Source organism: Melanostigma gelatinosum, assembly GCF_949748355.1.
Source record: "Melanostigma gelatinosum genome assembly, chromosome: 18".
Lineage (NCBI taxonomy): Eukaryota > Metazoa > Chordata > Actinopteri > Perciformes > Zoarcidae > Melanostigma > Melanostigma gelatinosum.
The window spans coordinates 22,000,222-22,025,518 of NC_136651.1; the positions used below are offsets into that span (position 1 = coordinate 22,000,222).

The window sequence follows — 25,297 nt, forward strand, 5'->3', positions numbered from 1 at the left end:
AGCTAGTACAGAAGCTTCATGTACTGCTTCCCTTTCCCGCGAGTCTGCTGTCTGATTGTGAGGTCAGGCTGATCTGATATCAGCTCTTTGGCTGCAGAATCTCCTCAAAGTTCTCCTCTCAAACGGGTCTTGGAGGAGGAGTGCTCGCCTGTAGAGACTTCTCCTGACGAGAACGCGCAGCGAGGGGGGCCTGATCGTTCTGGCCCCAAGCTGAATCTATTTGAAGGCGCTGATTGGCTAAATTGTATGTCACTCATTTATATCTTGAATCAGCAATTTGCTAAACTGCTTCATAGACCCGTCTCTTTTGGGCGGATATGGTAGGAATGACAAATGAAAGTGAAGTGAACTAACAGCCGAATATTGTTATCTGCGACTGACTTTTGAGACTGAATAATAAAAATGCCTAAACACATCCTCATCCCATTTAGCATTGCTGTCATGGGTGCAGGTGATGGATACAGTAAATAAACATATGGCCTTGTTGCACTCATCGTTAATACAGCTAGGCAAGGACATCAGTTGTATTCCTGAAGGGTAAATATCAGTCAGTTATGGAAATTGTACTTTTTTAAATGGTGTGTGTCAATTTTGTGCAATTAAATAAATTGTTTAGATTGTTTTTGAGACAATGAAACTCAGTTTGATATTATTTTTTAGCATTCATTTACATTTGTGTGACAGTTGTGGGAGGGAGATTGAATAGTTGATTGGTTCATGGTGTATGACATCACTGTAGAAATAATACAAAGACAATTTGTATGACCCTACAGACCAAAGTCCTTCAAAGAGGCAACAGGCCTTTCCCATCAACATCATTTACTCGATCCAGATAAGGAAGCACAATGATCATGGAAAAGCAGCCACAGTCACCTGACCTCGCCCATACACAGTTTAAAGTCCAATCAGCTTTTCTAAAGCACAACCCCATTTTACAATGTAATGACATGTCTCCTAATCAGCGGTAGTAATTCCCTCCTGTTTTCCTGGCTGAACTCACAGACTGGATTTTCTCTCTTAGTCTGTCCTCCCAGTCTTCGCACCAGTTCAGGCTCCGCTCCAGGTTCTGGTAACGGGTGGCCAACTTGTCCAACGCCAGCACTGCCTCAGGCAGGTCAAAGGTCAGACCAGCCCTCTGCACTGCTGCCTGAAACTTGGCTGGAGATGCTGTCGCAATGTAGCACCTGCAAAAAGAGTTTTAGTGAGTAGTGTAGTTGTTTTGTCGAAATTTGTTACTGGCTAACACACATCAAAACAGTCACCATATTAACCTTGCATATTAGCATGCTGGTGTTAGCATTGAGCTCTTTTAGAAAGACCTTCCTGTGTACCAGAGAGCACTGGCAACAATATCTCAGTCACAGCTTCGATTACCAAATTCAAGTGATTCTTGTATTTTTTGATGACATATATTATAAAATGAATAGTCCATAACACATAACCACATGGTAAAGCCAAATTTCTGTGTGAATTAAATACTTATTTAATTAACAACTTTCATGCAAACCACTGACTTAACATGCATGCACAGAGTAATCAGATTAAGTCAATAACTGGGATATCTATCTATCTATCTATCTCTATCGCACTACTAGGCTACTACGTCTTCTAAATACTAATACTTCTACCACTAATGATAATACTACTATTACAAATATCACTACTGCTACGACTACTACTTATTCTAATGCTACTAATACTTCTACTTCAAATACAACTTCTACTACAAATATCACTACTTCTGAAATTAGTTTAAGCTACAGAAATTGTTCAAATATCAAAATGTTCAGCTCTTTCAGCAGACGGGTGCTTTGACTTTTCATATTTGTAATCTTTAAACTTTTTGAATTAAGCTTTTTGCAATTTTCTTTTGAATGGGATCTCTATGGAGAAAATCTTCAAATCCTGTTATACTTCAACTTTCAAAGCCTTCTTTTTCCTCATACTTTCAGCTACAGACACCATAGTTAGACATTTCAACGAGAAGGTTTTTCAGCAGTGCAGTTTAAATGCTTTCGAGCTTCAACATTTTTCAAACAGATAGTCTCCCATTTCTTAATTTTCAGCAATTTTTTCACAATTAATTTCAGTTTTCAGCATTCCAACGCATTTTCAGAAGGAAATGCTTTTTCTAGTTTCACTTCCTGCTGTATTCGCTCATGCTTCCTACGTTGATTTACTTTGCCATTGTTTAGTTTCCCGCCTGTTTTGTTCCTCACCTGTGTTCCATTAACTCATCAGACCTCCCAGTACTTATACCCCCAGCTGTTCACGACCCATTGACCAGATTGTCTCAGCTCTTTGCACAAGACTAGCTCTCCAGCGTGTGTTTCTTCCCATAGATTTACCTCAGCCTGTTTTGGATTGTAGCCTGCTTCTTTGTTTGCCTTTATTAGTGAGCTCTTTAAGTTTTTTATATATGACTTTTTTTTGTTTGCAGCAGGACTATTCCAATGACTGCCTATTTTGCCTTTTGTGACTCAAAGCTCAGTAAAATTTTGGATTTTTGCACTTCACTTCATTCTTGTGTGATCCTTGCAACTGAGTTGTTTGTCTGATCCTCCCAATGGTACTGTAGAGCCAGAAACTCCTGGCTCCCATGTAGGAAGGACGGCGGATCACTTCCTGTTTCCTACCGACAGTCAACTTTACATCAATGTCACTATGACGACGACTGTCCAGTAACCTTAACCAAGTAGGCCTTTTAATCTTTCCCTTAAACTTTTGTACGTAACCACATCAGAAAATGTTTTTTGAAGGCACTGACAAGTGATGTCATCGATAGTGGCATCAGATCAGAAAATTCTTACATTTTTGAATAGATTTGTGAAATTGAGTTTCTGAAGGATACTATAGGGTATGATGTATTATTAATAGTGCTGGGCAACGATTACAATTTTTAATCGCATGATTTTTCTGCGATTAATTGCATAAAATTATAAAAATATGCGCAAAATTCAATAATTAATTCAAAAGTAGTGTACTGCACACTTAATAACATTTGGTTTAAACACTTTAAACACATCAGGTTGTTGTTAGCAGCAGTATTCCCTTTACACAGCAGCAGTTATAACACAGTTATAATGATTCTGATCATAGATATTCAGCCGGTGTTCACAACTTTATCTTCATGTGTGTAACAGATGCAATTTAAATATACACCTTGAAAACTGCAAACCTATCTACGTCATGTTTTTATGTTTGTTAAAGTTTCAGTAGTGATAACTAAATTATGCTTATTATACATATTACAAACAAAACACTTTAAAAACTCTAAAGAATAATTTAAATTAATCATTTATTTTTTGCTTTTTTTGGTATTTAGGTCAGACACATAACGCTGATTAACGTAATATGTGTGGTATTTGTTATGAATGTACGTTGGTACATAGTGGTGTCACTAACAGTAACAAATCCCTGAATATCAATGCAGAGTGTCAGTGAACAGATATGAAGCAGTAGTGTGTTCACGTGAACGGAGCAGGTTAGAAGCATTTAACGGTGACGGGATGGCGAGTGGAGGAACGTCAGAAGCCGCGGCGTCATTTAAATCGCAAGTTTGGGAACATTTTGTCTTCCCTGTAACGTATAGTGACGGATGAGGGTGGTGGACAAAGCGTTACGGTATGTAGGAGTTATTTAAAGAGAGACACACGACAACGGTAAAACATCGGCATGTCCACACATATGAAGAGACACCATCCCGTCTGTCAGCGACGGGGACACTCCGGTGTAGAAAACAAAGGATTTCTAAATCTGGTTAAAATGCTTGAGCCACGCTACGACGTCCACTTACGCACCCACTTCAGTGTGAAGCTGTTCCAGACCTCTATGAAAAGGAAAATACTGTAGAGACTGCTTTCACCACGGCGGAGTGATTCTTAGTCCGGTGCTGTAGACACGCCCCCTCTGTGAGAGTCACACAGACACACACCTGGGGCAGGTGCTGTAGACACGCCCCCGCTGTGAGAGTCACACAGACACACACCTGGGGCAGGTGCTGACAGAAGCAGTAGAGTGGAAGCTAGACAGGCCCAATAATATTCCAGTCACCACAGAAAGGTCGACCCTCTCCCCATACAATGGAGATATTCTCATCTTTTTGAAAATAATGTCACAGTAATGTAACATTATTGTGTATTTGAATGACCTGACAGGAAGTAAACACAGTTGTTGCCGAGCAGTTCAGTTCAGTGTAAACGGTGGAAGCTAGCTCACTGGCTGTTTCTTTCTTTCAGTATTGATCAAAGGACGAGGATATCAACATACCTCATGTTGCCCTTAAACTTAACATAATTCTTGAATGTATTATTTTAATTTTTTTCATTTTGTTTCAAATTGGACATCTTCAATATTTTTGTTTTCATGTAAGACTATCGCCCAAAGTTCTTTGCTTTAAGTGTTCTTGAAGTTCTTTAATAAATGGAAAGCAAAGTTATATTTGTCTCCTCCCCTTTTCTTTGTTGATCCGAACCGTGACTCCTGAACCGTGATCCGAACCGTGAGGTTTGTGATCCGTGACACCCCTAATAGAGGGTGATAAGAAGCTGTACATGGAGGGACTTAGGACCCAGGGGAGTGTAGGTGAAGCATGAACCTGTAGTCTGTACCGTGGCAGTAACCTGCATGAGGAAGTTATGCTAATACAGAGCTGAGTTAAGAGCAGCTTGTTCGCTCGTGCTTATATGTTCATTTAACAACACACTGTTTTGATATTGTCACGATCCTGTAACGAGACGATCGCGCGTGCATGTGTGTGGTGTCTGTGTGTGAGACAGGAGGGGCCGACTGTTCCGGACCGGGCGTGTCACCCGGTGGGGGGGGGACCACCATAAATTTCTCCTCAGCTAAGGAATCAACCGCTGTCCGGTTCTTGTGTTAAAAATGTCCGCTTAATAATTAAAAAAAAAAACTGCGTTAATGCGCGATAAAATAATTGTCGCCGTTAATTAATTAATGAGTTAATGCGATAAAAACGCATTAACTTGCCCAGCACTAATTATTAAACATTATTTATAATTGTTTGGTTTGAGATTTTGACTTCAGCTGAAACTGAAAGTTGTGGGAGATGAGGGGTGATGGGAGTAGAAGATTAAGTTAAGATTCCTTTAATTAAGCACATAGTAGAGTAACTCATATCTGGCAGAAATTCTCATGTGACATGACAAAGCCGACCAATTATCTTACTTCATCCTGGTTCATGGATGACCGCCAGAATTCTGTCTATGACACCGGAACTTATACCCGGCTGGGGTCATCCGAGGTCACACGTGACTTTGTTGATATAAAGACTCGACCTGCGAGTGCGCGAGACAGAAGATATCCAGTGTTGAGCTCTGCCTCTGGCGGTCCGCAGTTACATCCGTAAACCTTTGTTTCATCACATAACATTATCGTGGTTGGGTCTTACCTACAAGAACTGTAGCTCTGCGATTCTGTTTTATTTATATATATATCTATCAATTTGGGTCATGCGTCCTGGCTTATCATTAAGGGGTGATGGTGGGTCCCGCAGCCAGACCAGTTGAGAACTACTGTAAAGCATGCTGTAGCATGCATGAGGTCTGTGCCATAGTAGCAATGTGATATTGTAGACATGTCTGACAGTAATGACCAGTTACATAATCAAGCTCAAAACAGTAAATGAACATTCAGCACTGTTCACATGTCCCATTACTAGAGCCTGACTCGTGGTAGCTATCACACCAGCTGTGTGCACAGACAGTTAATACACAGAGCATGTGCAGAACTTACCAGTCAAATGGATGTAAACAGAACTCTTTCATGTACACACACACGTCCTGCCAGTATATACTGCCACACTTTCTATACCGAGACGAATGGATCTATTGACAAGCTGTTGGCCGTCTCAGGGGAGACAGTTGAACTTGTCCTTTGGAACAACCTACCAAGGAAATGCTGCCTGAGTAATGAAGCGTCTCGTTGATTCATGCAGAACAGTCATACGCCCCCAGCTGCAGCTGACAGCCAGCCAATTGAATTGTTTCTTCTCACACGACAGCCGGTGCACTCTCTGTTGACGTCATGCCGCAGAGATCGCTGGGAACTGCAGTCCCTGCAGCTCCAACTCTGCCATTCCTTCCACCTGCAGCTGCAATTTCTCCTCAGCGGAGGAATGAAATCCTCGCTGGTGATGATATTCATTTGATTAAAATGCTGCTGTGGTCAACCGTGCTGCCACACTCGTCTCGTGTCAAGAAGTGAATAAACCATACACCTGTCAACTCACAACTTGGCAAAAACTGGAAGCATCCAATCGCTGTTTTGTTAATTAGTTAATTATTTAGTTCGGTTTTCTTGCTGACTTAAGTTTTCTTCCAAAAGTATCCGATGTCTGCAAAAACCTGTTTGCTCTGAAGAACCAGAGGTATTGGCCAAAATGTTAACTCAAAGGTCCAAGAACCTCTATCATATCTTCTGTTCTGAGGTTTCTCTTGGTGCGACTTCTGACATGCAGAGGAAAGTAGTATATTATCCGTCGAGTCCAAAAGAGGTTTGAAATGCATTGGACTTGTTCCCATCTGCGCTGGACGTATCTTCCCTATGGAACAATCCAGGTGGGAGAACAGGTTGCACCTTGAGCTGCAATAAGTGATTTGGTGTTAGGGGTCCAGGTCGTTTGGGTCACTTGAAGCTGTTGTTAAAGGACTGCTGTTCCTAAGCTTTGGTCATCAAGAGTTTCCTGCTTTGTGACGGACAGAAGGAACCTCTTGAGGCTTCAAATAAGCCAAGTTGGCTTTCTGTCTCTTCCTGCACTGTGATATTCATTTATTTCTGTTATGTTTGATTCTTTTAAATTTTGTTGTTTGAATTGTGCAAAATAACTAACTCTGCCCTCTCCTGCAAATGATTCACTGAATGAACAGACTGGTGTCAAGGGAGACCCCACTTCTATTGGACCGCAGCAGTCTACACCAACAAGTGTGACGGGAGGTAACCCAGGTGTTAGATGGTCTCTGGGTAAATGTGTCAAACAGCTGAGTGGAGGTGTCTGCATGTCACACACTCCGATATCAGCTTTCAAGCAACGCAGTCTGCCTAACGGAACCAGTACTTCTGTCTGAAGTGAGATCAAAATCAATCCTCAGTTATGGTTGTGCTTCGACTGGATGTTTCTTTTGCTCAGTTTCCCCCTTTGTGTCACATGGGTTTCCCCACTGCCCTGCCCCTCCAGAGCACTACAGCAGGTCCCGAGTCGCTTCACTCCAATGGGCAAAGAGAACAGAACACAGATCATGACCTTACCTCGAATGGTCAGTGGCTCGACTGTGGGCGGGACTTATTAATTCAGTTTAACATTTCTAAAGATGGCTCTTTAGGGCCACCTCAACAACGTTACGTACAACATGAGCTCCTCGTATCTGGTGGAGCTAAATAGAATGCAGTCATTAACTGCAAGAGGAGGTTCTTCACTCAGCTCATCTGAGATGTGTTTTCATTACTTACGACTGTAATGGTGTGTCAAAATGTTGATGCAAATCTAATTACACGGTTTAAAGAAGACTCCATTCCAGTCCTGGTGCAACTAAGAATAATAAGGATTTGATTCCATTCAGAGGTCGAAATGGAATCGAGCCATTTCGATTACACTGACAATTAATCTGTGCTCTAAGGTCTCAAAACAAGTAAAAAGATAAGCAGCATGCACCACACATCACTGTCACACTCAGGTTATTACTGGCTGATTGTGGCTCAGTGGGAGAGCGGGTCGATCAGTGGTCCATCCCAGACTCCACCAGTCCATGTTGATGTGTCCGTGGGCGAGACACTTTGCTGTACTGCTGATGTATGAATGTTAGTTACCGGTAGTCTGATGAGCAGGTGGCACCTTGCATGAGACCCTGTCATCAGGGTGACTGGGTGAATGATGACATGTAGTGTTGAAGCGTTTTGAGTGGTCGTAGGACTAGAACAACGTTATTCAAGTACAGCCAATAACTACACCACTGCACAAAGAGACTTGATACCATCATTCATTTTAATGCACATCTGCAAACATGTAAAAGCATATCTACAAGCCTAATCACGGGAGATGTTTCAAAAATATGCAATTAACTGACATAAGACAAAGAGTAAAGTGAACATCTCTCTCACACACACACACACACACACACAGAAATAAATACGAATTAAAGAGAGGAGCATGTGGATGCCATTAATTAGTAAGTCCCTCAAACAATATTCACCCAACACTTTAGCGCATGATAAAATATACTTTGAAATAAAAGGTGTGTTTTGGGGTCTTAGAATGTTTGCTCTTTCAATGTGAACTCAATCTTGTGATGTAGATATCGAGCTGAAGAACACGTTTAGTGAGAGGAGACGCTGCACGGAGCAGAACACGTCTTCTTCGTGGTGGTGACTTCTATTATAATCACATCTTCAAATGGTCTTCCAGACATGATGGAGCTTCCACACACACCTCAACAATATTAGAGTACATTTCAATAGTGTGTTCTGATCAGAATGCTGAAGTAGGATCTCAGACAGCAGCAATAAACAGAACAAAGAGTTGTTGTGCTGCATCCAGTCTGTGAAGAGGGTTCAACAGGATACATTACAATGCATATGAAGGCTCATATCAGAAGATATAAGATGACTTTCATGCTTGTTCATATTAACGCAGGGAAGCATTACATCATCGATCTGCATAGAGTTCCTTCATACGAGTATGCTAAAGTATCAACATATTTTGAGCTGTTAAACAGCTTCTGAGAGAACTTCTCGTCCGCTTGCCACCAATGAACCCGATTAACATCTTAGATACACATTCATATCTGAGTTATAGTGAAGACATGAGCCACACAGTCTGTGCACAACACACAATGATCCTCAGAGAGCTGTGCTGGTGTTCACACTGACCAGTGCCCTGCTGAACCAAAGGTCACGCTGCACCATGAGCGCTGGAGGAGCTTAGCTAGTGACTCAAAGTTCACCTTTTAGTATCAACTGCAGGTCGGTGTCTGGTGTGAAGCTGCTGATACTGCAATGTTGTCCAGTCGTGCTACCTCAGCTTGCTGTCACTCCGCTGTTACTCTTTAGCTGCATAAGCCCTCAGATAAAGGGAAAGAGTTGGAGTTTCATGCCCATCATCAAGTAGAGAGGCTTTAACACTGCTTACACCATGTTCTCCTCTGCTCCATCAAATGCTGCTGGCTCAACAGCAACATAAGCAATAAGACACATCTGTCCTCAACATGCATTTTGTTGAGGCAAGTGTCCGAGAACCTTTCCTTGTGCCAGGACACACGCTGCTTCATTCCACTGTGTTGAGACAACGTTCCATGAGTTAGTCCATAGGTTAGCCCTCAATACATGAGCCATTATGACAGACACAGATGTGTCCAGTCATCCATCACCGGTTCACTGGTGTGACAGGACCTGGTGCGTATTTAATCAACAGCCTGCAGTCTAGTTCAATGTGGCTCAGGGTTTAACCTCCGTTTGATGTGTTGGATCTGTGATTGGCGCATAGGCCAAGATACTTATGAAGCTTCGGCCAGTTCCACATGCCAGTGACCAAGTATTCTACTGTATTGGATCATTTATGGTGGTAACATCTTTGTTAGTCACAAAATAAATGCTTCTCTCCTCCAACAAACTGAAGAATCTCTGGAGGCTATCAAATCTCAATTTCTTTGAAACTGACTGAAACATATCCTCAGCACGCTGTTTCTTTTATCACATTATTACACTTTAACTCAAAGTTGTGTCAATTCAAGACCATTTGATGGCAAAATTCAAAGTCAGCTTCTTGTGGTTCTAAAGACATGGTTATGTTTCTTAAAGTGGTATGACGTACGTATTGGTATAAACGTCTTATTATTGGTCAATTATATACAATACGCAGCAGAATTACTGTAGGCTAGTGACAGCAGCAACCAGCAGCCTTCCAGCTAGGAGTTAGCTTGCTATGCAATGGAAATAGTCAATCACAGGCAATGACTCGCCATAGACAATAGTACAAAGTGTTGTAATCAAGCTACTACAGAGCAACTGATGTTCAGTGTGAAAGGCAGCACAATGTCCTCTGATGTTCTTTCATCCTCTTTAGTTCTGTCAGAGTAACACGACACTACAGAGAATTCATCACATTACATAACATATGCTATTACATATGCTATTACATATGCAATTACATATGCAATTACATATGCAATTACATATGCAATTACATATGCAATTACATATGCTATTACATATGCTATTACATATGCTATTACATATGCAATTACATATGCTATTACATATGCAATTACATATGCAATTACATATGCAATTACATATGCAATTACATATGCAATTACATATGCAATTACATATGCAATTACATATGCAATTACATATGCAATTACATATGCAATTACATATGCAATTACATAAGCAATTACATAAGCAATTACATATGCTATTACATATGCTATTACATATGCAATTACATATGCTATTACATATGCTATTACATATGCAATTACATATGCAATTACATATGCAATTACATATGCAATTACATATGCTATTACATATGCTATTACATATGCTATTACATATGCTATTACATATGCTATTACATATGCTATTACATATGCTATTACATATGCTATTACATATGTTATTACATATGCTATTACATATGCTATTACATATGCTATTACATATGCTATTACATATGCTATTACATATGCTATTACATATGCTATTACATATGCTATTACATATGCTATTACATATGCTATTACATATGCTATTACATATGCTATTACATATGCTATTACATATGCTATTACATATGCTATTACATATGCTATTACATATGCTATTACATATGCTATTACATATGCTATTACATATGCTATTACATATGCTATTACATATGCTATTACATATGCTATTACATATGCTATTACATATGCTATTACATATGCTATTACATATGCTATTACATATGCTATTACATATGCTATTACATATGTTATTACATATGTTATTACATATGTTATTACATATGTTATTACATATGTTATTACATATGTTATTACATATGTTATTACATATGTTATTACATATGTTATTACATATGTTATTACATATGTTATTACATATGTTATTACATATGTTATTACATATGTTATTACATATGTTATTACATATGTTATTACATATGTTATTACATATGGTATTACATATGGTATTACATATGGTATTACATATGGTATTACATATGGTATTACATATGTTATTACATATGGTATTACATATGGTATTACATATGTTATTACATATGTTATTACATATGTTATTACATATGGTATTACATATGGTATTACATATGGTATTACATATGTTATTACATATGTTATTACATATGTTATTACATATGTTATTACATATGTTATTACATATGTTATTACATATGTTATTACATATGTTATTACATATGTTATTACATATGTTATTACATATGTTATTACATATGTTATTACATATGTTATTACATATGTTATTACATATGTTATTACATATGTTATTACATATGTTATTACATATGTTATTACATATGTTATTACATATGTTATTACATATGTTATTACATATGTTATTACATATGTTATTACATATGTTATTACATATGTTATTACATATGTTATTACATATGTTATTACATATGTTATTACATATGTTATTACATATGTTATTACATATGTTATTACATATGTTATTACATATGTTATTACATATGTAACAGGCCAGGCTCATTACTTCAGGTTCAATTGATGCACACAGACAATGTACCCAGAAACACCATCTCCTGCTTCACAGGATTAAACACATTCAGACAACTTCTCTCACATTAAAAACCTTCAACTTTGAAAAATGAAAAAACAAACATGCACGATAGTTCAACCCAATGAAACATTTGCTCCATCTGACGACATGCGTGGTTGCAGAGGGAATTCTTGGCTCCGTTATGAAACCTTTCTGGTAGGTTTTCATGACAGACTAAGATCTGTAGTGTAGGACTGATGTGGCACATGTTGAGTGCAGTCACTATCATCAACATGTCTCCACAGGAGAGAGGGACCACCACGTACCAAGAGGGAAATAGTCTCAGCATGTCCTCAAAGGGTTCATGGTCGTCCCCACTGACCAATCATCAGGCATCGAGATAAACAGCAGTGTGCTGGGTGTTCCAACATATTTGCCCGAGCTCTTCATTGATCAAGTCCTCCCACGATACATGTGTCACAGGACAATGTTCTGTAATGTTTAAACTCTCACCTTCCACATACGAGCAGAGAAGGCAGAGGAAGAGAGAACAGGTTAGGAGTTGTCCCGCAGGTCTCTGGCCTTGATCAGGATGGTGTGCACATCTGAGATGGGGTAATCCTGAAAGGAACCGCAGTAAAGAAGAAATAAAATCCTCTTTTCAATAAGAGCATCAGCTGCACTGTGTGTCTATATGAAGCCTCCCCATATCTTATAAAAGCCTTACCTGCAGTAATCTCATATTGACCGTGAAGTCTCCGGCCAGTAACTTGTCTCGGATGAGTCTGTGAACAGAAGAAGTCAACAGAAAGCGGGATTCACATGAAGAGCCAGAGGGGTCAATCAATGCTGGGCAGTACAGGGGTCACAATGTGAAGCGCTCACATGAGCATGGCGCAGCAGACCAGGAGGAGGAAGTGGAATCTGTCCAGGTCAGAAAACAGGGTGTCCCAGATGCGGATGACGTCAGGCAGGAGGAACTCCTGAGAGAGCAACAAGGTCAGCCAGCGGAATGTGAAATACTGTGGTTTGATGTTTTGCTCTTCCTGTGTGGACAGAAGAAGAAGAAGGAAACACTGGGGACATGTCCTTCACATTGTCTGGTTCCAGGTTGTCAGATGATTCAGGGTCTGCTACTGTTCTTGGTCTTGTATGATCGTAAACAATATATCGCTGTCACCGTTTCCTGACAATTTACAGAACAATTATTTGATTAATCAAGAAAATCATTGACAGATTCATTGAAAAAGAAAGTACTTGTTAGTTACAGCTCTGATTTATATACATTCACAAGAGATTTATGCTACAGAGACGCAAACTGCTCCGGACACGTATTTAGGAATCCTACGGCTCGTCTCGGCAAGACCCACCCTGCATAGCTGCTTAAGGCAGACGATTGGTTAAGGTTAGGCATTGAGCTCTAGTAGATAGGGTCAGGATAGCCCATTGGTCAGGACATAGGACCTGAACAAAGCAGTATGAATGTCTGGCCAATCTGAGTACTTGAGAGCTGCACAGGGTGAGTCTTGTCAGGTAGAGCAGGAATATTCCTAATAACGTCCTCCAGCCACATAGGCCTGGCACGGACATCTACTGTAGCAGACCGGAGAGACGAGTCGGGAGTAACATGCTCAGTGTGAATCATTGATTTCTTACAGGAGAGTGGCGACAAACACCCCTCTAGCTCCCTAAAGGGCCATACCAGCTTGAGATAGAGCTCCAGGTCTTTGTCTTTCAGCATGGAGTACACACTCTCCATCTTGTAGGTGATGCCACACTGAGAGTCATCAAGGCTCTTGATGAAGTTGTCTCTGTTCTCCGACATCAGGTTGGTGAAGCAGAAGAACGTATCGGCTTCGGCGTGCTCTGAACAACGAAGCAGACAGCAATCACAAAGGGCTTATTTTCACTTTCTACGAGTCCAACATCTCAATGCCACCGACCTTTCCATTGGCTGTTGGGGTCCGTGGCAAAAGTGTAGTAGATTGGCCCAACAATCTCATTCATGCCCTGTACATAGGCAATCCCAGGGTTGAGCTTGGCATAGATGAAGAGGATCCGCTCCACCACCTCCCAGTGTGCTTCGCTCCCATTGGGCAGCACCTCGTACTCGTTAGATGGATACAGGTGGAATGCCTTTCCAGGGGAGCTGACCTGGGAGAGCAGATTCACTTTACCCAAAGGTGGTGCCATTGTTCTGCAAACATTGTTTTGTGTTGATTATAGGCAGCACATAGTGTGCATATTGATGTAGGAACAGCAGAGGAGATGTAAAGAAAGACCACATCAGCCGCGATGCGGAGACAAACAAAGTCCTGATGAAATGAAGTGAGAGGACAGCAGGGCCTGAACTAGGACTACATCGGCATGTCAACCAGGGTTTGATCTGACGTGGTGGTGGTGTTTAATGCATATGACCAATCACGGACAAGTCCGCTGTCAGAACATTATAATATTAGATCAACACAAACAAAGACAAGAAACAAGACACAAACAGTTTAAACTGCCAAATGCAGGAAGGACAGCTGGTAAACCAAAAACGCTGAATGTGTAAAATAACAGATTTATAATTACACACACACATTAATAGTCACTTACATTGGTAACTCCACTGCGGTTGCGGTTTACAGTTTGTGCTTTCAGTGTGGTTTGTTCGACTCGTCGCCGCAGCGTCTCATAATCATTCTGAGGGTCCAAGATCAGTTGGCATGGGTATTGTGTGGGACGCTGGAAGAACGCCATGTCTGGGTACAGCCGCCTGCAAACATGCCAACAACATTATACTTCAGCAGACCTATTATCTACACATTCATACTGTATGCTATCTACAGCAAATGAACAGACACCTCACCTCACATCCTTGTCAATTTGGAGCAGAATCTCATTATCTTTGAAGTAGTTATTCCACCTGCTGTCTGGATTCGGATTTAGAGGCTGAATAAAAAAATTAAATGACTTGAATGGTTATACACCTGTGAGCAAAGAGCCGGACGAGCAGCTTCCTTTCTGACTGTTACATCCAGCTTTAGAGCTTTGATAGGTCTCACATTCTAAGTCCTCTTTAACACTTCTCTTCCAGTGCTTACTAAGAACACACTGGGAAATGTGTGTGTGTGTGTGTGTGTGTGTGTGTGTGTGTGTGTGTGTGTGTGTGTGTGACTACTTACGTCACACGTACACAATCTCAATTGAGACCGGTCGCTTATGTGACCATTTTTTATGAGTGTGGGAATTAAAATGTCACGTGGTTGCGTTGATGCGAGTGCCTGTCTATTCCATCACGCCTCCAAAGTCAACCCTAAACGTAGTTTATTAGTAGTAGTGATCATTAACCATACATCTGTAAAGTCCAATATCACAAATTAGCCTCAGAGGTCTTTACAGTCTGTGCAACATACAACTCTGACCCTCACATCAGAACAGGGAACAAAGGAAGAACCCTGAGAGAGAGCAGCGGAGGAGGATCCCTCTATCAGGATGGACAGCAGTGTGGTAGATGTCATGACGAACAAATAACACCAGAACAGAGGAGACTTGACTCACATGGTCCTCCATAGTCACATCTTCTCTGGAAAGGCCCAAGTTGGCTTTTGCAATACCCGGCTGGATGATCATTTCTCTGAGGAACTGGGTGTACTCCTTCCTGTGAGAGGCACAACATGGAGGAAGATGAAAAGATCACATTTGTTCAAATCCAGTGCCGAGACAAAAAGTTGATTAATCAGTTAACAGAAAGTTAAATCGGCAAATTGATAATCGAGTCATTTTTATTTAACAAGCAGAAACACAGCTTTCAGCTTCTTAAATAAGATTTGATATGATTTTAAATTGATCTTTTGGGGTTTTAGTTGATGACACTAGAAGATGTCATCTAGGGCAGTGATTCTTAACCAGTGGGCCGCGGCCCAATGGTGGGCCGCGAGCGCCACCTAGAGGGCCGCGGAAAAATTTCAGTTTTTCACCTGTGGGCCGCGGGACCGCATAGGTTATCAATTGAAGACACCAGAGATATCACTGTTATCCATGAGACGCTCAGTTACGATATAGCTTCCCACCACCGGGTGGCGGTAATGCGTCAGTCAGTTGTTTAACAAGCTACACTAAGCAGAAGAAGACACTCAGCTAGCCGCTAGCCTGTAGCGAAAGGTATGGATACGTTTTTAAAAAGAAAAAATGACGATGACAGTGGTGCCATACCCCCCCAAAAGTATAAATGTGTGCGCAAGTACAATCCTGACTTTATAAAGTACGGCTCTGTGAACGGAGGCAACGAGGCAGAGCCGAGGGCTCAGTGTGTGGAATGTGGGCTAATGCTGTCAAACGAAGCACTGAAGCCTTCGAAACTAAAGCGACACGTAGCGACGAAACATCCAACGCTCGTGGGAAAGCCGGTGGAATTTTTCAAGAGAAAGGAAAATGGGCTACAAATGCAGAAACTGTCTGTCGTGTCACTGACTGGTTACTCAAAATGTTACTCAAAATGTGCTTTGAAAGCCAGCTACCTCGTAGCCAGACGTGTGGCACAAAGTAAGAAAGCATTCACCATAGCGGAGGAGTTGGTTCTGCCTGCCGCTGTGGATATGTGCCGTGAGATGATTGGGGAGGCTGCTGCAAAGAAGCTGCTGACTATCCCACTCTCAAACGACACCGTGAGTCACCGTATCGCGGACATGGCCTCAGACATAAAGCTTCAGCTTCTGGAAAGAACAAAAAGTAGCCCATTTTACTCTTTGCAACTAGACGAGTCCACTGATGTCACGAATGCCGCACTGCTGCTGGTTTTTGTTCGCTATCGCTGGGACAGTAGTTTGCACGAAGACATACTGTTTTGTGGAGAGCTACCAACACGAGCTACGGCTCAGGAATGTTTCGGCTGCATGGATAACTACTTCACTGAGAACGGCCTGGACTAGCAGAACTGTGTTGGGGTGTGCAGTGATGGTGCAGCGTCAATGACCGGCAGGCGTAACGGCGTCGTCAAGCAGATACTTGATCGTGCACCAGAAGCTAAATGGACCCACTGCTTTCTCCACCGTGAAAGCCTTGCAGCTAAAAATATGTCCCCAGAGTTCCATGAGGTGATGGATGTGAGTGTGAAAACCATCAACTTCATTAAAAGTAGAGCTGTGAACTCCAGATGTTTTGCCAAGCTTTGTGAGGACATGGAAGCAGATCATGTCCAGCTGCTCTATCACAGTGAGGTGAGATGGCTCTCAAGAGGACTGGTCCTCAGTCGTTTGTTTGAGCTGAGGAATGAGGTCTTCTCACTGAGAAAAAATCTCCTCTGGCACATTACTATGCTGACACAAAGTTCACAGCTAAACTTGCCTACCTCTGTGACATTTTTTCACTGCTGAACCAGCTGAACATCTCACTTCAAGGGAGAAATACCAACATATTTGTTGTTGCAGACAAAGTTCAAGCTTTCCAAAAAAAACTTGCTTTGTGGACAAAGAGGGCCCAGGAAAAGAGGATGGACATGTTTCCACTTTTGTCTGACATTTTGGAAAACTCTCCTCAGGTGCAGATCAGTGACTCAGTCTCTCAGCACCTCTCACAACTGGCAGAGAAATTCGATGACTACTTTCCTGAGGATCCCAGAGACGGACACATGTGGATTTTGGACCCATTTTCTGTGGATCCCACTGAAGAAGATGTTGCTTTGCCCTCACATCTGGAATCCCAGCTTCTGGAAGTTTCCACCGACAGCACTTTAAAGTTGCAGTGGGGCAAACTGGACCTGGGCTCCTTCTGGATTGCTGTCTCAAAGGAGTACCCATGTCTAGCACTGAGGGCTGTGAAACACCTTCTCCCATTCACGACCACATACCTGTGTGAATCAGGATTCTCCAGTGTGGCCACAACTAAGACCAAAGCCCGAAACAGACTCGGAGCAACACTGGAGGCTACTCTGAGAGTGAGCCTTTCCCCCATTCCACCCAGACTGGATCTGATCGTGTCTGAGAGGCAGGCCCAAGTGTCTCATTAAGAGGTGGACACATATATGAGTTCACGTGAGGCTATATTTTCATTTGCACTTTATTAAAATTTTATTTATAGTTTTATTTAATTTGAAACTTATTATTTTGAATGTATTTATGTTATTACCACATATTATTTATCAAATTTCCATTTTTTTCTCAGATTTTTTGAGAGTCCCTCTTTTTTTCTTTAGTGAAATCTAATTATTGATTATTTTTGAGTTAATAAGCCTGACTTGAGCCTTTCAATTTGTTCTTGTATTGCTTGATTTGTTAGCCTGTTGGGCTTCTTGTTGTGTATGCAGGTTTACATACACATGATGAATAAATGTCTTTGTGATCATCACATTGTATCATCTCATTTATTTGACAAGGGTTTTGCTTGTTAAACTGTAAGTGGATTTAATATAGTCATTGAATACAAATCAAACCATGTGAGATCAATTCGTTAAACTAATACAGTGTTAATATTTGAATGGGCCCCGGGCCACTTTGTGCATGAAAAGTTGGGCCCCGAGGTCAAAAAGGTTAAGAATCCCTGATCTAGGGCTTCTGGGAAATTGCAATGGCCATTATTTTCTGATATTTGATACACTGGACGAGCATGAAAATAATCATTAGTTGCCAACTTGCAACAACAAAAATATCTATATAGAAATACCTATATAGATTACCTCCTGTTAGTAAATAATATTTCTAAAATCAGAAGAATGTGGTGAAAACAGAATCGTGTGCGATATAAAGAAGGAAACAACAGTAAAGGTTGTTTCTGCCCGGCTAGCTTCAGCATGAGAGCATCAGGCCTGGGGAGTCACAGCTCTTTCATTAGCTAACGCAGGGGTCGGCAACCTTTACTACCCAAAGAGCCATTTTGCTCTATTTTCCACCAAATAAAATTAGTCTGCAGCCGCAAAAGCTATTTGATATCATAGCTTATAAAGCTGTATATATAGTTATATAATACATACAAAAAATATAGTTTGTTGTATTTATGAAAATATAGAACAAGAATAAAGACAATTCTTTACATTTATTTGCAATTTTACCTGATATAACAACATCAAACTCTTATGAAGAGGAGAGTTTTCTGCAGCAGCTGAGAATTTGCTCTTCTCGCTCATCTCCAGCGTGACACTGTTCAGCATATGCTGTGTGCTTCTTCTGGAAGCATACAGGTAAGCCAGCATCGTTGGCAGTGAAAGCAAATGAAGACGTCCACGCAGAGTTAAACTCTATTTTCCTCCGTGACTTTTCTTTTTTTGGATTTATCCATTGATAGTTTACTGAGGGCGGGGGTCTGAAAATCATGATTAGCCGTACGCAGGGAAAAGCTCTTGACAGGAGTAGAGGATTTAACTGCCTGTGGGAATAATTAACATATACGATTCTGTTCATTCTTGCTTATAAATTATATTCTCTCTGAACACGTTTCTCTTTTTGGAGAACGTCATGTGAGATAACTTCTTCGAGTAGCGCAATTCTCCTGCTCTTCTTTCTATTTCCTCTCAGCCCCGTGTGTCACGGTGTGTTTAAACCTCACTCGAGTCAAGAAACTTGTCAGAATACTCACATTTGATTGGCTGAGCTGCATCACGTGATGTGATTTGCAATGCATTGGTCGGTGTGTTTCCTGCACCGCCGAACAAGTGCCGTAACGGCTGAATAAGAGGCGCCGGTTAAAGTCTAAACTCGGTGCCCAATATTTATAATTCCGAATTATCTATCGGTTTTTAGTTCCTGGGTCCAGATCCGGTGCGCCAGTTGGGAACCTCAGGGAGCCGCAACAGAGAGGCTAAAGAGCCAGGTTGCCGACCCCTGAGCTAACGGCACCAGCAATGCTGATTGAACTGGTGGTTGCCTCGTGACACCAAAAAAGGAACCCCAAAGTAGAAGGTTCTTTAATCAGCGTGTTCTCCTTACCTCTGCTTCTTGAGGAAAGACTCCCATAATGTCTGATCGAAAGGCAGATAATTAAGAAGGATCTGAAAGGAGAGTCAAACAATCACAGAACATTGAGTGAGCGATGCAGTCCATCTAATCCCACACACTTTAGTCTCAGACCTCACTTCTATTGTTCACCAAAGAGTAGAGTCAAGATGCTAATAGAGTGGTCTCACCGACATCACGATCTCCTTAGTTACGAGGTCTGTCGGCCATGTTGGAGTACATACAGATCCTACATGGCGGCGAGTAAACAAGGAAGTGCGGCGAAAATACCATACTTTGAATCACTGGATCGTGCATCAAAGGTTCGCTACCTGGCCAAATTGAAGGTTATTGGTAACTTGGATCCCTATACGATGAGTGCAGATCGTTTCAGTGCCGATCCTACTTATCTTCCATCGGTAAACTACGCCAACATCAACACGTATCTCGTGAACACCCCCAGTCCTTACACAAGTAGAATATGGGATGTGTGGTTCTATAAAATGGTATAGAATTTGCAGGGTTGAGAAGTCCGGCAGTCCAGTATAATATCTCACTTTTTCATCATTATTTTCGAAAAATTCTGAATCAAACATGGATCGTTCATCGGAAAGTTCCTATTTCAAATTCAGATTTTCCGAGAGTAGGCGCTGCATCTCAGCTTGCATTGCTGCAATTGTGGCCCCACCGAGGTCTGTCTGGTTGGCTTGGTTATTCTTATCCTCGTCCTCATCCTCTGCTGCTGGTGGGCTGTCATATATATGATCCGACGTTAAACTCATATCAAGCAATGCTGAGGCTGCATCTATGTGTTTCGCTGTTGTACACGCTCGACACGTCTCTGGTACCGACTGCTGTCACGGGCCGATGAAGGTTTGGATAATCTTCTCATGTCCAAGTTTAATTTATATTTCCTTTATTAAATACTGTTCACAAACGAATTAGTAAATAAAATCACTGACCACTTATAAAGTGATCCGCACATACTCTAGTGTACGCCAAATTCCATTCCTTTACATCTCGAGAGATGCGTGACAGCCATTTCTCACGACGTCGCTTGGATAGCTCCTTCGTGTCATTTCCTTGATGTGTAATGACCGCTGGCAAACGAAAGAATGATTTCTTGTCTCTATCAGCTCTGCTGCCACAACCAAAGACAGCACAAAAGTTCACCATGATCGATAGGTTATGCGACTCAGCCGTGCATGCCAGTGGCTTTGTGTGTACTCCAACATGGCCGACAGCTAAACTGTGACGTCACACGAGACCACTCTATTACATCATCTTCAACCCTGCTGGACCCACCAGGCAATCGCTACCAGTCTGGTGTTCCGACCCAGTCAACTTTATTCAGACTATGGTCGGGAACACAGAGTTTATGAATACCAGCATGCAGTTTGAGAGAATGTGTATTGAGGATGTTTTGAATGTTTCCGTTTGATGTCATGGTGCAGCCATAATGAACCTGGGAGCTCGGCTGTGAAGACTTCCCTCAAATAAGCACCATACAGACATCAATATAGTTGGAATAAGAGATCAACTAGTGTGGGAAAGTGCTTGAAACCCTGTAAGGAACATCTTTATAGAGAAAATGTTCTATGAAAGAAGAAGTGTCGGGTACTGTATGCTGTTTTTTCCTGTTGAGGAGTCCGATGAGTTCTCATAATAATAATAATAATAATTCTTTATTTTATATAGCGCTTTTCTAAGTACTCAGAGACGCTTTACAAGGTTCCATGCACACCATTCGCCCAGTCATACCGGTGGTGGTAAGCTACGTCTGTAGCCACAGCTGCCCTGGGGCAGACTGACGGAAGCGTGGCAACTAATTTGTGCACAACGGCCCCTCCGACCAACACCAAGCATTCACGCGCATTCACACCAAGCATTCACCATTCATTCCTTTTGCATGTTTTTCCGAGGTGGAGGAAACCGGAGTGCCCGGAGGAAACCCACGCGGCCACGGCTGAGAACATGCAAACTCAACACAGGTTGTACCAGGAATCGAAACCAGAAACCTTGACTGGGAAGCGAACCCAGTACCTTCTTACTGTGAGGCAGTGATCTTAACCACTCTGCCACCGTGCCGTGAAGGCATGTGTGAGGATACGAGGTGGCTGTGGCTGAGATGAGCGAGCGGCTCGTGGTTTCTTCTCCTAACCATCATCATGTGTGTGGCTGGATGAGAGGCTTTGTAAAGCACTTTTATTTACTCTCGTATGATATATCTTCTGAATGAAACTTGCCAACAAATGGAGTGGAACTGGTAGTTGGGTAGTTCTAGAGCAGTCTGGGATGTTATGCTAATGATCACGTCTCATGGAGCATTCCTCAAGTGGAAACAAAGTTCACACTACATGAGTTTCAGAGCAGTCAGATATCTGTTTGCACCAAACAACTGGCTGTCCTGAAGTCATTGTGCTTTTCACACTACATGACTGACTGGGGACTGGGAGTCACACACCACAATATCGGCGGGACTCTCAGCTTGTGTCTCTGAACAGGTCACAGCATTTGGCTCTGTTCTGGGGCTTTTGTACAAAAGCTCAAAAAACTGTCGGCAAGTGGAAAATCAGGGCTACCAGTGTGCGAAATACGGAGGTCTTGGGGGTCCCAGACCCTTGGTTGAAACTTTAGACCCCCTGACAGCCTCAAGAGCAAAATCTAAGATCATAAGACAACTCTTTGTCACTTGCAATCAGTACTAAAATGTCTTTAAGAAGCTCAATAATGCCCAGCAGTTTACATTATTCAAACTGCAAAACATTTATTCACAAATATAATAGAGACGATTTCCGCCGTAACGTTGAAAGACACAGCCAGCCAGAGTCTTCACGTCTTTTGTGACCTAAATGGACCCTTTGGTCAAATTTCCTCCGGTGCCTTTTGTAAGAACCTGTATGAAAGCAGGACATCGTCTCTCCTCTTCCTGGTTACCAGGATGGCAACGAGAAGAAGCCGAGCCGAGGTCTGAGTGCCGGGTTAAAGCTCAGTTTATACTCGCTGTAGTGAAGCGGCGGCTCCTGCAAGTGGTCTACACTTCTGAACTTCTGTAACTTGGCGCGCAATCACGTGACTGTCCCAAATAGTTCACTGATAAAAGCACTATCTACATGTCTAAGGATTGTATAAAGGACCATTTGATGCTTTAGAAACAGGAGGTCTGAAATCGACATTTGAGTAAATATTTTGCAGCCAAATCAAAGCAGAGCAACTTACTTTCCAGCAAAGTGCTCGTATGCCTCCTTCAAATGGGATTCCTGAGTTGAATAAAGAAAAGGATAAATACAGAACAATAAAATGTGACAGGAACGTGATCAGTTTCAGAACAAAGAAGCTCAAGGTGTGAACGTTACCATTGAAGCACAGCTCCCTCAGTGTCTTCAGGTTTATGTTTTCTTCACTCAAGGTTTCTTTGAATTCCTGTATTCTGAAATGAGAAACAAGACGAGGTCAGAACCAATTGTAACTCTGAATTACACTGCTCAGTGACAAAATGCCTCACATATTATAAACATAATGTTGACTCAGAACTGTTAACGCATGGTCGACACAAAAAGATGCTTTCTCTGATATGAAGTCCTAAAACTTTAGTGACGATACATTGAAAAGAGCAGTTTTACACTTTGGTTAATATAAAAGGATCAATAGCACTCGAGTCATGTCAGTGCGATAAGTATGAAGGAGGGATTAGTTGAGCTAAGCATAAAGATTGGGAGCAGGTTGAAAGATCTAATTATCACAATGTATCTTGTTTGTTTGATTCACACACACACAGCACAAAACCCAATTAGTGTATTTCCCAAGATGTTGAATTCTTTCTTTCGGTAGGAATGGGCGATAAGACAAGACAAGATGATCCCTCATCAGTCCCAGCGGGGACATTTGTGCTGTTGTACTGTTTTGGATACAGATAAAGTGGTTCACTTTGGTGATTTAACCATTTATATATCTTACCATGCAGAGAACACGTTACTCAGTCTTTCTCCATATTACACAAATTGCTGTTTTAGTCAGAAATAGTTTTACATTTTCAAATAGAAAAAAGGCTTTGTATTGAGCATTGCTCCTCTCCCTTATCTCACTCTCTCTCATGTGATAAATAAACCTATAAACATGGACTTCACGCTAAGTTTGTTTTTCTATTCGTCAGCACCCCAACCAAGAGACACAAACTACCCAGTTCAGCAGTAGCATGAGAACCACTGGTTCAGGGAATGCTCTGCCCACAGTAGACACCATGTTAGAAGGTGCATTACGGCTCATAGCTGCTGCAGCACACACTGCAGCCAGAGGAGCAGCAACACCTGAATATGAGTTAAAACTTCATTTTAACTACAGGCATGAGATCCTCTCTGGGGCCTTGTGCATCTGCAGCCTTGTTCGCATTCATTTAGCTTTTTCCTTCTTAAATCATATTTCAAACGATTAGAGATGTGATAGAATCTGAATTGTAAGTCGCTGTGGATGAAAGTGTCTGCTAAATGACTGTAATGTAATGATTACATTTGAGAAACCACTTTTGCCTCATTTCTAGCCAGAACAAATCCTGTTGAGTATGAAAGTAAATTGTGTATATTATGAGTTGTGGGAAGATGGTATGGGTGGGTATATTTGAGGAATAAAGAATAATTTAGCCATGATACATTAAGAATCAACCAATGTTAGAAGTTCTTACATACAACAGTTGATATTGACAACGTGGATTAAATTATACTGAAGCAGAGAAAAAGGCAACTACATGAAAAACATGATGAAATGAGTTCCTCTAAACTGAGCCCGAGGTTTTCCAAGGAAGCATGGTTGGGTTAATTTGTCATTAGCTAATTCAACATCAGGATGACAAATTACTGGAATAAAGTAGCATTGTCTCCCTTAAGGTGTCAGCAAATACAGCTAGCAGTTAGCTGGATAGCTAATTGTTAGCCAGTCAGGGCTAAAAGGAAGTAACGTTATGTGTCAGCTGATGTGCTAACAGGGAGCTAGCATAGCTACTTGAATCGTTGAAGTTGTTATATTAGCTAGCTGGTAAAGCACCGCGAAGTCTCGACATTAAACGTAAAGTCAGACCAGCATGTGCGAATGAAATGCTTCTGTTGGCTCACACTGGACTGAGTTTGTTCTGTGCTAGCGAGACTGAAGTTAATACCAGTTTGCAGTTAGGGTGCTAGCTGCTTCGGTAAAGGATGTAGCGCAGGTTTTTGACTGTCCGTGTGTGCTGCATCTCATGCAAAAACAAAGATTGACAGTGTCCCACCTGTTTCTGTACGCAGATGACATGGTGGTGTCTTGACAGGCGGTGGTGTATTCCTTTAACTGTTTCCAAAAAGGCTGAAGAACTGGCCAGAGGGGTCCGTGTACGTGTTGGTCATTTGTTTTACCGGTAATTCGGAAAAACCAAAATACGGAAATACCATGGTATTCTCGTTTTTCGTTTCAAACCAACAACGGGAAAACGGAAATGGGCGGTCGTATTTCCGTTTTTCGTTCTGAATTCAAAAACGGAAGAACCAAAGTCCCCCAAGGTCCGTGTACGTTTTAGTCATCCGTTTTACCGTTCAGTCGGAAATACCATGGTATTCTCGTTTTTCGTTTTTGTAAAT

General features: G+C 41.5%; 1 protein-coding gene across 1 annotated transcript; it reads right to left on the reverse strand.

Moving 5' to 3' along the window:
* Positions 1–11,773: 11,773 nt before the first annotated feature.
* On the reverse strand, positions 11,774–25,010 carry tbc1d13 (TBC1 domain family, member 13). Its single transcript, XM_079289457.1, has 12 exons — positions 24,952–25,010; positions 23,051–23,124; positions 22,914–22,954; positions 19,689–19,750; positions 15,331–15,430; positions 14,639–14,721; positions 14,386–14,545; positions 13,731–13,941; positions 13,490–13,653; positions 12,673–12,833; positions 12,515–12,572; positions 11,774–12,408 (listed from the first exon to the last, which is right to left on the reverse strand). The coding sequence occupies exons 1-12, from the start codon at positions 24,972–24,974 to the stop codon at positions 12,343–12,345; spliced, it is 1,203 nt and encodes a 400-aa protein (XP_079145583.1). The 5' UTR covers positions 24,975–25,010; the 3' UTR covers positions 11,774–12,342.
* Between the last annotated feature and the right edge of the window lie 287 nt (positions 25,011–25,297).